Raw genomic sequence first — 13,487 nt, 5'->3', positions numbered from 1 at the left:
AGAACCTGCATGGATGTTGCTGCTCTGCTCCTGTAGGACAAAATCCATCATCTGATTCCTGGCTGTGAACCCCACCAGAAACTTTGGAGAAATGGAAAAAAGGAAATAGTTGTTATAAAACTGCACCTGTGTGTATTGAAATCTCTTGCTGGGTGTCCCTCAACAGCAATGTGCTGTCCCACGTTGTTACTCGTTAGCTAGAAAAAACTGTGCTCACATTTGCTGTTGGTTCAGGTTTGATTTTCTGGGATCTAGAAATGTTGGGAGCTGCCTCTGCAGTGGCTGGGATCAGTCACTAGAGGGTACAGGAGCACCTGGATTTAAGGAACAACATGAATGCTGGAAATTTTAATATTTGCCTTGGATGCCAGAAATGGCTCAGCTGCTTAACACTGATATAAAATGAAAGCAAAGCACGGACAAGGAGTTTGCTAATTCCACCAAAATGTTTAATACCATAATAGATTTTCATTGAAGTACAGCGCTAATGTGAATATTTGTACAAAATATGTGGTTAAAAATAGTATTGATTTATAATATATACAGATATGTCACATCCGTGTCAGAAATGCAGACACTCGAATGAAACCATGAGCAATGCTTTTAAATCTACAACAACATACACGAAATATTTCTGCAGCTACCCACAGTAGGACAACTTGCCAAACTGACACTTAAGGATCCACCAGTCCTTACAGATGGCATTTCTGTCAGAAGTTTCTGTACAAGAACTCTGCTCTAAAATGGATTCAAAACATTTACCTTCATTAACCCAACAGTGAAGAGAACACATCTGTGTGACACTAATGTAGACACAACTTTCTCGCACTAGATATATGATCAGTTACAATAATTTGTTAAAAGAAGGCTGATTTTCTGGTGAGAACAATAGAGAGGTTTAATCTTTCTTGCTGGGTACTCTTAATGTTGTGAGTGAGCCCCTGATTCAAATGGGCTCTTAATACAGCTCTCAGGTACATGACTCTGCATCCTGAAGTCTGTTTTAAGGTTCTGAATATCTTAATTTTTCATTAACTTCAAGGCTGCTCACACTTCACAGCTTTCCCAGCCTTACTCCAGCAAGAATCTCCCTAAAAAAAGTCCCTATTTAAGCTTTGTAGCTGCAGCATCAGGACACAATCCTATATTAAGGTGACTCTTGCTGCAGCCCCAGAATCTGTGTAGTTACTGAACAAACTGACAGAAGGGGAGAGACAATTCAGGCTGGTTTTTTTAAGCTTTCTGAGCATCTCTGCAGTAGGGACTTTCTTGGTTCCTGCCATTCCATCCAGAGTGCTGCTGCTGTTCTGCTTCTAACAGTGCTGGCTTCTCTCCCCTCCAAGCCAAAGCAAATATACTCCACACTTCAAATAGACCTGTGGGAAAGAGCTTTTACAACACTTCCTCCCTTGTCCTTTTACCCCTGAATGCTGCAGTCTACATGTATTCAAAAAAAGAGCACAGCTACTGTTATAAAAACATCTCTTTTTAAGAGGAACCTGGAATATTGAAATGTGCTGTACTCCCCCAGAAGATGGGTGAAACCAGGAAAAGCAGTGTTTGGGGTTTTTGCTCGTGTAACTCACTAGTCAAGAGCATTGCATGATGCTGAGCATAAATGAGGGTCTGGTTAGGACTTTAATCCATAGCTGGTTTTGTTTTTTGATAAACCAGAATTAAAAGTGATCTCTTAGGCAAAAGGGAATCAAGGACATGCAAAAGTATTTCTTTCACACTAGTATGTGAGAGAAAGCCTGAAACTGCAAAAAATTGAGTGCTGAGGTGTTTGCCACTCAAGAAGGACCAAAAATAAATTCAGTGAGTATTTTTCAGAGGATCTGAAAGTGCTGTGACAGTGATCAGTCTGGTCCTCTGGGACACAGCTCTCTGCCATCCCCAGCTGAAGCCCTGAATCTCACTTCCCAGTGCTGTGTCCAGTGCCAGGCACAGTGGAGGAGCCACAGCCAGCATGTCACACACACAGCATTTCAGTTGTGTGGATGAAGAAACTCATGGTGGTGGGGGAAGCTCTTCTGGTGCTCAAAGTGAAGAATAAACCAGGCTTCCTGCCTTTCACCTCTAAAAGAGGTGGTAAGAACCCCAGAAGAAGTTCACTATTACTTGTTTTTCTGATTAAAACACAGAGGTTAAGCCCTGTCCTTTTCAAAGGAATTAAAGAGCTCAGAGTTTACTTCTCCAGTGAGGCTTCTTAAGTGGATCTAATTTTCAGAATTATGAACAATCATCCTTTGAGAAATGAAGATTTCTGTGTGCCAGGCACACAGAAAAACAGATCATTTTTTCAAATCCAGATTTGAGCAATTCAATATCAGAATTTCACAGGACAGTTATCAGCAAACTCATCTCCCAGTTTCCAGTCTTTTGCAAGACCCAGCACAAACTGATGCAAGAGACAACAATTAGTTAAAATTTTTATAAAAACGAATGCTGACAGACCTTTTACCCCAGCCTGGCTGGCAGCTGGATGCCATGTTCCTTGTGCAAGCACTCATGGCCACAGCATCACCCATGATTATAAAAGCACAGTGAGAACCACATCAGGGCTCTGGGACGTGCTGGGCTTTTGCTCACCAGGGACTGCACTGCAGCTTTTTTTGTGTACACTGAGCCAAATCCACAGCAAGCCAGAGCAAGTTCACATGACTGTGAAACTGCAGCAGCTTAAAATGGAACATGGCATAGCCTGCCAACAAGAAGGCTGCTTTCCCCTTAATTGCTACTGAAACAGAGTTTGGCCTATGTCACACGTTTAAGCATTTTCAGTTCTAGCAGGGGTATACACCACACTACTCAGTTTATTGATATAGTTTAACTCTTTAAATGTTGCTTTTCCAAACACCAGTGCAAGCAGAACACAAAAATACTGTTTGCCATATTTATTATTTTAAACTAAGCTCTGAATTATACAAGTGTAAAAGTGATTAATTAGCCAGTAGCTTTTTAATATTCCTATAAAATATGACTAAATAGAATATTTCAAAAGTTATGTACAATACAATGGAAAAGCTCATGGCATCTGTGACAGTGCTCAGACAAACCACTGGAATTGCATCCTTCCAGGAGTTCAGTCCATTCCTCAATACAAACAACAATCTTATTTTTGCTGAAAGCTTTTACAGTGTTGCTGAATGGGACAGAGCAGGGGGAAAGACCAAAATAAAACCAACCCACCCTTCTCACCCAATTTAGAATCAAATTAGTGCTACAAAATTTATGCATGGGGAGAATTTTTTACAACCTAAAACACTTTACAGTGGCTATGGCTGTGGTCTTGCTATGGTTGAGGAAGGGATGCTCTTGCCATATTTTCTTGGCTGAAAATAAAGTTTACTGGAGTGTGTCTGTGTATGTTAGGAAGGGGGGAGTTTGCACACTTGTCTTAATTACAAAAATCAAGGCCACAAAAATTACTTGTTTTGTTCCAAAAGAGCAGATTCTAAAACACTCTTTCTCCATGCACTGGAAATGTTTTCATGCTTTAAACTGTAGTGAGGAAGTCATTAAAATGTCAGTTTCATTTCTGAAGAGGTCAGAAAGGACAAGTAGGCAGCAGGCAACAGAAGCAGCAGCTGTACTCCCCTGATTTCCTTCTTTTAATTTCCAAAGAGCAGCAGGAGCCATGTCCACCCTTCAGAGGCCCCAGGGCATCACCTCCAGCTGCTCCCTCCAGCTCCTGCTTCGGGGAGGAAATTAAAAGGATGTAGGTTGTGCCACCGTGCCTCAGGAGCCACAGTGTAACACTGAGGCTCCATTCTTCCAGGGCTCCAGCAGGACAGAACCCCTGACACCCTGTGAGAAGTGCAAATCAGAGTGGCTGACCTCAGAAAAGCAAATTCCCACTCAAATTAGTAGGGGCTCTGCCTGTGATTTACTGAACAGGACAACTCTCCTTCCAGATAGTCAGCATTTTTTGGAAGAAGCATTCTTTCCATGTCAGGCAAGAACCAGCCTTTAGTAAAACACTAGCTTCTCTCAAGAGTCACAAATGCTTATAGTTTGATAATACAGATATTATTCCAATAATACATGAAACACTTTTTTTTTTTTTTTTAGGAAAATGATCATTAGTTTATCACATACAGGTGATATATAAGCTTTGACCATAGAGACTGCTTTGAATTTTCAGGTTTGTAATTGTGTTTCTATTTCAATGCTCCAAGCAATGAGCCATGTCCTGCTGCCTCCTGGGTAGCACCACACAGCTTTCCAAAGCACGGAGTACTCACTGAATGGGGCCTCGTTTTAAATCTGTTTGAAAATGCACTTTGAGGAAAGAACATTTAAGGTCCAGTGCTTTAATTTGCAGTGTAGTTTTACATCATTTGAGGCCAAAGTACTTAGTTCAGAACCATGTCTCTCCAAAGTTTGAGGACATGGATACAAGGACAAGACTTGGCCTCCTACAGTCTTGCCTGTGAAAAAATCCATTAGCAATGATATCTGATCATCTTACTGGGCTAAACTAAACCCTATGGGCATCAGTGCTGGGTGTGTTCTCAAAAAGCCAGTGGTGTTACTGCTGGAATATCCTTTGTAGCCTAAGATGGTGTTTTCAACAGGATACATTCCTAGGCTATGACTAACAATTTGTTTCCTTTAATCAATTTTAAATGTATCACTGGGAAAATAATTGACGTGGCACCTCTAAGGAGTTACTTTAAGAAAACTTCACACCTATATCATGAAGATACTGAAGCCCCATTTTCTGTTCAGTCTCTGCTGTATTTAATGAGTAGTATTCCATCAGTGTAACAGCACACAACAATGCCCATAATGCAGTAACAATTACCACATTATGGAAATAAAGACCTGCATCTCATCAGGAATACCAGGGGGCTGCGGTGGTCAGAAGCTGAACTATGTGAGAATGACAAGTCCTCATTCCCAGATGTCCTCACCTTGCAGGCTGGGAATGCCACCTCCTGTCCCCACTGGCAGAGCAACACGCCTGTCGTCCTGGAAGTGCTGCCAAGCCAAGACCCTGCAAAGGGGACCTGACTCTGCCGAAGCTTTGTAGCATTGCTGCTAATTAAGGGTGTGATGGAACTCTCCCTCAGAAACCAGATCTTTAGGTTTTATGACAAAAATCTTGATCGCAGAACCTAAGCTGACTTTTCAGATCCTAGAATAAGCTTCCAAGATGTACTTACTTATTTTAAGCTATAAAGGATTTTAAACCATGGAGGCTCGCTGTGCCATTTTATAGTCTCTTTGGGGAGTACAGCTGCAGCTAATTAGCTTAAAAATCCCACCATACCTTACACATACACTCAGTTTCTGCAGTATTAATTTCAGTGGAACTACTCATGTGCATAAATTAAGCGCATGCTTAAATATATGCAAAATCTGAGCTCAAATGTCTAGAAAATATGTTCTCCAAATGACAAGTATGCCTTAAAAAAATAAATCATCATGGAAGGTCTGCCAGACAGGGAATCAGGGACCTGTCTGCTGTCAGCCATGATGCAAACACAGAACAGTTTTTGTAACCCAGTATATATTGCAAGTGAAAGAAACATGCAGGATGGGGTGAAAAAAGGGGATTCAGTTGCATGCAGTCTAATTTCAAGTGTGTAATTATGGTCCTGTTTTCTTTGGCCTAAAAAAGAAAAAAAAATCAACTAACCTCTGCTCACCTCCACAAACCCAAACTGCATACAGCTCAAAAAGGGTTTTGAAGCACAGGACACGGGAAGGGAAAAGGGCTGAATACTAGAGATGTGCAAGTAATTACTGACAATTTCAGGGCTATTCACCACACCACTAGGAAAGCATTCAGCCTGTAATGTTACTGGAACATTCAGCTATGACAGAGAGTAAGGAATCCCATCTTACATGAGCAGTCAGTCACCTCCTCTCCCTCAGAACGAAGAGAAGCACCACTCATCCCTTGGTAGAAGACGAATTGACAATCCCTATTGATATTCTGGCTCCCTTCTCTCCAGAGAGAAGAATTGACCAGACCCCCCAGCAGCTGCTGCCTCTCCCCTCAGCCCAGAGAGCTCCATCTCACATCCCTGCCACCATTTCAGACCACCATTCTCTACAGCTATTGCTGGAAGAGGGTTCTTTTCTGTTGTTTCTGAAAATGTTGCAAAGATGGTAATCCTTACAGAAAATTCCAGGGGGGTGCAAAGGCCACCAAGCTGCTAGTAGAGTAAAAACAACTTACCTACCCCCCTTAAAAAAAAAAGGGAAAAGGGAAAAAGACTGTTGGGAAGTGAGGAGGGCAGAGGAGCAGGCTGCTGGATGAAGGGCAGTAGCAATCCTGGGAGTTTGAATATCAAGACTGATATTGGCCTAATTCCCACCCAAACGATCTCTGGTAGTGGTGTTTCAGTATGTAAATTACAGCTGTGAAAAGATCCTCAGACTGAAACCAACCCTTGTTTCCTCAGCCTTGTTTTGTCCTTTCCAGCTAGATCTATCAGTTGGTGTGTGATATGGTTACAGGTACAAAGATCTTTTTCCTAGCCCTTTTGTTACAGAGGCTTGATTATTGTGAAGGGGTTTCAATGACCTTAATGTCCCGGTGCTCAGAAGGCAAAGGCTGCCTTTCAACAGAACAAAGCAAACAAAAACCAAGAGCTGTGCTGGAGGAGAGAGAAGTGCTGCTTCTGCCGGAGAGGCTCAGTTAGATACAGGCGGCGGCACACCGGGGCGTCGAGTTTGAATGATTTTTGGCTTTGGAGAATTCTTTGGGTCCTCATCTTCTTCCATGTCGCTGTCACAAACGTGCACTACCACACTGGGAGTGGATTCTGTTCCTGCGTGCAGCTCGTATTTCTCTCCTGGAAGCAGAGAAAAGCAACACATCAAACGATGGCAATCTGAGCAGCAACACAGCCCGTGGCACTCCTGGACTGCAGAACACTCCACACCCGGGTAGGGAGCTGAGTGTGTGCTGCTCCTAAATACAGGAGAGCACCAGCACGGCTGGACTCTGTCAGCTGCCACAACACATCCTGGGGATCCTGCCCCTGGAGGCAGTTTGATCCCAGATCTGTAAGGCATCATAAAATACACACATCCTTGTGTCTGTAATGGGTTTTGGTACTGATATTGGTGGCCAATGGCACTGAAATAAACCCCCAAAGTAGGCAGAGGAAGGAGAAAGAAAACAAAATTTCATGGTTAAAAAATGAACTGGAACCCAACCTATCCAACTTGTCGTCTGAAGTTATTTCACACCTGTTAGATTGGGGTTATTCTTTATTTTTGCTGTGGCTTTCCTTCAGTCCCATTTAAAGCCCAGTTGCTGCTCTTAGACAGATTTCAACACTTAATCTAATTTCTCCAGAAATAAATTCTCCCATATCTCTGCTGCAGACAGATTTTGAGTTTCAAAGCTCTTTAGCTGGGGCTGTAACAAATTTTGTCTCTACAGATGAGATTACAGAGCAGTCTATAAATGCTCACTAGAAAAGGCTGAATGCCTAAACAGTACATATATTTTCTAACTATCTACATTCCTTATTTAAGTCTCAACACAGTACTCCTCTGAGGAAGATGAACACGGCTTTTTTTTTTTTTTTTTTCCACAGAAGATACTCGGAATTGGAAGGGACCCACAAGGATCATGGAGTCCAACTACTAAGAGACCCATATGGGCTTGGGTGGTTACCTACAAAAGTCCATAGGCAAACAAAGGATCAGACACAGGGCTTTGAGTCCTGAATTCAGCCTGCTGGCACTACATGTATTCTGGATTTTACATGGGTTACAAGTAGGCACTGGTAATTAAATTGCTATAAATGAATTTAAGACTTTAAAAAAAAAAACAACTTTGCCTGCAAAATCTTCTGAGATGAGGGAGGTGAGGCCCCAGCAAACCCAGCTGGCCTCTGTTTGTGGCAGAGTGGCTCCTAAATGGTGCACCACTGGCAGAAGCCAGCAGTGCCACATGTTGTACCATGGAAGCAAACAGCAGTCCCTGCCTCAAAGCACTTATGGCTTGCTTGTGGCAATAATTTGGAGTTTTATTTGTCTGCCACTTTGTGGCTGAGTAATTCATGTGAAGAAGAGGTTTTAGGTTTGGCTCTGCATTAGCACATACAGTTCTGGGACTGTGCTCACATGCTGTTTGTGCAGACAAATTCCTGGTCCAAATAAGCTTGGGTGGCTTGAGACTAGAGGACACACTGTATTTTTGCCTAAAAACAAGAAGGCAACTAGTGAATAAGAGCTATAAGTCAGGCATCTTGCTGTGAGAAATATTTTACTGCTGTGATACCATTAATGTTGACATTTAACTGCTCTATTTTTGGCAACCTTTCCTCTGAATCCAAATCGAGCAAAGCATTACAGGTCTTGCTGATAGGCTAAAATATAAAAAGAGAAATAGCTTAGTTGTGCTGCATTGAGGAATTATATGGTTTTTCTGTGCCCATTTTCCCTGCGGGCCTCAGCTAATTTCTCAGCTCTGGGCTGACGTCAATGCCGCCAGGCAGCACCAGGGCTGCAGTGGTCACTGTCACCAAGGGCTGCATTGGTCACTGTCACCAAGGGCTGTGCTGGTCACTGTCACTGAGGGCTGCATTGGTCACTGTCACCGAGGGCTGCGTTGGTCACTGTCACCGAGGGCTGCATTGGTCACTGTCACCGAGGGCAGCGTTGGTCACTGTCACCGAGGGCTGCGTTGGTCACTGTCACCAAGGGCTGCATTGGTCACTGTCACCACAGGCTGCAATGGTCACAGTCACCAAGGGCAGCGTTGGTCACTGTCACCGAGGGCTGCGTTGGTCACAGTCACCGAGGGCTGCATTGGTCACTGTCACCAAGGGCTGCGCTGGTCACTGTCACCAAGGGCAGCTCCCTCTGCAGCGCCCTCCTCCTACAGCAGCGCCGCCCAGCAAATGACACCCACTGCCCTCCTAAAAGGTAATAATGCCACTTCAAATGCCACATTCTTTTACTGCTCAAATCCCTCCCAGAAGGACTCACTCTTTCTGCTGAAAAAGAACAGTGAAAAAAGTACAGACGCAAGGAAAAATATTCAGATGCCTCTGGCACAAGGAACTGCAGCAGCAATTAATGTCACTTTGCAAACCAAAATGTGATGCACTCATAAATTAGGTTTTTAAGGCATAAAGTTATTTCTGAGCAAAATGAACTGCAGACTCTGTTCTGTAAGTAAACAGCACAAAACCTTTTCATGGCTGAGTTAGGAACAGGACAGCAATAACTCTGGGACTTTTGTACAGCCATATCTTGTTCCAAAGTTCCACTGTTTGCAGAAAAACACTAAGGTGATAAGAACAAAATAATCCAATAGGTACAGCCAGATTAGCCCCTCCCTTTTGCTGCTTCCCCGTTTCTTTTTTTTCTTTTCTCTTTAATACCATTTGCAGCATAAAAAAAAAAATAAAATTAATGGGCTAAGCCTGCAGCAGTTCAGCTACTGAAGCAATGGTTGAGTCACTGGAGTGACAAGACCTAGGTTCTCCCAAGCTAGGAGTAGCAAGTTGAATTAACATAGGTAAGATTCACCTATTTCTGTACAGCCACCCAAGCATTTGTCCAGTGACCTCATTCAGCTGTCTCTGACATGGCCTTCTCTGTGTTCCCAGGCTCTACACTGATCCAGGCTCCTGCTTGTCTGGAGAATTCTTACAGGCTAGCTAAGCCAAAGGATTCTTGGGGACAGGGGTTTTTCTCCTCCAGCTGTCTTTGGCCTATCTCTATCCTGTAATAATAAATTTAAACATTTACATTAGCTAACAGTGGCAACTCACATAAATTTACTTAGAAAATTACCATAAAATTTATCAAATATACTCTGCCCTTCAGGGAAGAATTCAGCTGTGGCACATCTACTATATCGATTTGTCAATAAAACTTTCTGATAAGCCCCTGAAAACAGCAGTGATGTTCCCTCTCTAACCATTTGCTTTGCATAAGAAAAACAGTAAGAATTTGAAGTTTTCTCCCTTAACAATGAGAACAGCTGCTTTTATGTCACTGGGCCCTACTTTTTGTGACCTCATGAGCCAGGAGTAAACCCACAGCCTTGGGTGATGTAAGACAGATGAGCACAGAAGTAATTTATGATATTTCAGAATTAAAAATAATGGTATAGGATTTTCTATCCCTCTGTGAGTCAATACTGTGACCTTTCCTTGATGGTACAGTTCCTGTCTAACAGGGCCCTTTTGTCCAGCAAAGATCAGGCTCATATACATAAAGAATAATGTAAAAAATGCTAATGATAATGTGTAGCTACTTCATCCCCAATTCAGACTCATGAGCAAAGGTTAATGAGTTCACAGCTGCCCATTTCATGTAAATGTGGGATTAGCATCATGAAAATACCTTCCACTTACAGTCCCTTCATCCAAGTGCTTTACAAATAACAGGATGCAAATAACAGGAGGTCCTTTGTATGGGTGCATGTTTGTGACAGAAGAGCTACAGACCATCCCACAAAATACCTCCATAAAACACCTCTACAGCACAAATCTGCCATAGTAAAGTGGAGGAACTGTTCCCTGGAAGCCCATTATTGATGTTGTAGGAGCTGGGCACCCTCCTCTCCCAACCAGAGGAAAAGTTTTCTCTTACCAGGGGCAGGGTACAGCTCTCCTGCACTATGCCCCTGGTAAGAGAAGGGAAGGGCAAAAGCACCCACAGAACAGCAGGGAGAGGAAGACAGAGATGAAAAGTTTTATCTATCACCATTTGTTTGCCCCTCCATCCCCTTTTAATCCTCCCTGGGAGTCATATGAAGTATTTAGTATTTCCTTTGACACAGTGATGACCAACACAAGAGTTTGAAAACACTTGGGCACAGAAAGTCTGCCTTGTGAGATGGTTTGAAATCCCTCTGTATGGCATTTCCTGGGCAGGGTCCTGCTCTCACCTGTTTTCCCCTTCCCTAGAGAAGGGTGAGCCAAACCCAGGGCAGAGCAGGAGCTGAGGCTGGAAAGGGGAAGTCAGGGTGGCACCTGGGATCCTGGGGAAAGGCACTCTGGAGTGCAGAGTTAGAAATGAGGGGATACAGGGCAATCTGTTGTGAAGAATGAGGCAGTGGGGGAAGGAGAGCAGGCTGGGGAGTGGACAGGGAGAGGGAGGGACTGCTTTCCAGAAAAGAAGGAGCATATTCTAGTGCCAAGAGGATAGTTTGCAAATCACTGCACTAATAAATGGCAAACAGCTGCCTGTCCTTTGAGAGGAGCAACTCTGCTGTAGACACATGCTGGACCTGGAGACTCCCTCTCCCTCCACTTTGCAAAGGTTTCTCACAAAAAATATGTCTGCAGTGTGGGGTGGTTGTTTGATTGTTTGCCTGTCAGGGCCAGATTGTATCCTCACCTAACTTGGAGCTAGCTTTTTCCTACAGGAATGTTTGCAACCTGCCAGGCTGTTCTGTAGTCCAGGCACATCTTCATCAACATATCAAACTACTGGAAGTTGTCTTGACAGTGGAAGTGTTTTCCATCAAACTGATTAACAATTGCACTCCTTTATTTGCAATATATTGAAAAGATTGTAGGCTGGTGGTCAGCACAAGGCACAGTCATGATTCCTGGCTCTGACTGATCTACAGCGCTCTGTTCATGCCTCATTTAAAGTCTAATTTCTGCATCTGTAGAAAGTGAGAATATACATCAATCTTCCAGGAACTTAATTAAATATGCCATGACCTTCCCTAAGGAGTAAATGCACCCTCACTGATCTCAATTCCATGTGAAGGGGTCAAAACCAGCTTCCTTTTGAGCACAGAAAGAAATCTGTTCCATCAGACCCCCAAGATGCCAGCCTGTCACTGCTGCAGCTAAAACACCTGTCCAAAACTGCTAGTACACAGCAAATCTGTTAACTCACTTCCAGCATACTCCTTACACTCTGGAGCAAATCTCCCAACATTTTGCAACCAGGGACAGTTTTGGTGTCTAATTTTATGGCTATGGTGATTATGGCACCATACTGTGGCAGGAGATGACCTGGATTCAGGGAATGGGAAAGGAGCATGGGTCTGTGTCCAGGTGGTACATCTTGCATTTCCAGTGAAGTAGGACAATAAGACTCATACTGAGGGCATACAAAGACACTGTTCACTATTTAGAAGCACTAAGGAGTTTTCCTGGTCCTCAGATGTTTATTATACCAAATCACTGCATTTAATGCAGCAAAGATTCCTCACAAGTTAAAGACATGGAAGTCAGATTCTAACACTCTCATCTCTGTAAACAACTGTGCCCAGTGAGTATTTTTCAACAGCTGATATGCCACAGTTACATTTTTAAATTGTGCTTCTCAATGAAAAAAAAAATATCTTCTCTGAGGCTACCAATGCTGTTTCATGTCCAGCAGTGTTTTACTGCTGCAATACTGAGAAACGAGTGTTAGTGGGATTTGTTTTTCAATGAAATTCTAAACATAGTAAATGCACAACTGAGAACAGCAACACTATTTTAAACCAGCCGCTGCAGTTAACTAAAATTGATCCCTCTAACAAGTGCTAAAAATAGAAAGAAGAGAGCACACAATGGCTTTTCATATTGCTCCCTGCAGGCTCCTTAAATCCGGGTGAATTTGACCTTCACGCAAAGCTGTCCCAGAGTGTGGGACAATGAGTGATATTTCACATTCCACTGCTCCAGAACAGGAATTGATTTATTACCCAGCTAGCTCGGGAATTCGTTTACATGTTTCCATTTATAACACTGCTGCATCAAAGAGGAAAAAAAAAAAAAAAAAGGAGGTTTTTGGTTTTTCTTTTATTCAGCATTTTAGAAGCAAAGTATCACTCCTGGAAATAATAATATGCAATATCGTATGAAGTCTTCCCCCTGACTGCCTTCTTCTACTGCCTACAAACCATAGGAATCTCCTGATGTATATTTTCCTCTTGTGAGAGATCCCATCTGAAAAAGACAGGAGATAATCCTGCAAACCTTGTGAATCATGAAACATCCTTCTGCATCCCATGCACTCCATCTCTGAGCTCCTTTGGTGCAGTTGCACAAAAGCCCCAATGATTAGATGTCTGCAATTGGAAGCTGCTCTCGGAGCGAGCAAGCAGCATTCCCAATACAGCTGGGGAGAAAACAATTCTCTCATCCCACAAGAATTTCAAAAATAAACTGCTAAATTTTCATGAGCTCACCCCCACAATTGTTATTAGATTGGATATGAAATATTTTATTTCAGTATGAAGATAATTTAATAGGTTATTTTTTCCTTGTGGCTTATGAATGTAAATTAGATTAATTTGTAAATGATACTGCTTGGACCTGAAACTGGAACCTTTCTAATTTTGAAAATTCTAAACCAGGATGCTTTAACAGCTTTGAGAGGAAACTATTTGTAAAGATGACTTAATTAAATCAAAAGTAACCCTTTCCTATGTAAAGTTTTGGTTTTATCAGATGTGCATTTTCCAAGGGAAAGCATTGCTTAAAAATCCCAGCTAGCTTCAACTCCTGCCGTTAGCTGAAGATGAGAAGACAGAAGAAAGCCTGGAT

The 13,487-nt window shown here is 42.7% G+C and overlaps 1 protein-coding gene across 2 annotated transcripts in view; it reads right to left on the bottom strand.

The window, feature by feature from the left end:
- Positions 1 to 432: 432 nt before the first annotated feature.
- The window catches only part of RCAN2 (regulator of calcineurin 2), an 84,747-nt gene continuing 71,692 nt past the window's right edge, over positions 433 to 13,487 (bottom strand). The window contains exon 5 of one of the 2 annotated variants that reach the window (XM_064709894.1): positions 433 to 6,812. In XM_064709894.1, the coding sequence (XP_064565964.1) occupies positions 6,652 to 6,812 (161 nt within the window). In that variant the 3' untranslated portion in view covers positions 433 to 6,651. The remainder of the gene's footprint in view (positions 6,813 to 13,487) is intronic. The other variant, XM_064709895.1, reaches the window with a different exon arrangement.

This window comes from Zonotrichia leucophrys, chromosome 3 (assembly GCF_028769735.1).
Source record: "Zonotrichia leucophrys gambelii isolate GWCS_2022_RI chromosome 3, RI_Zleu_2.0, whole genome shotgun sequence".
NCBI lineage: Eukaryota > Metazoa > Chordata > Aves > Passeriformes > Passerellidae > Zonotrichia > Zonotrichia leucophrys.
The sequence above is the reverse complement of the archived record's forward strand: the minus strand, read 5'-3'. Positions and strand labels throughout refer to the sequence as shown.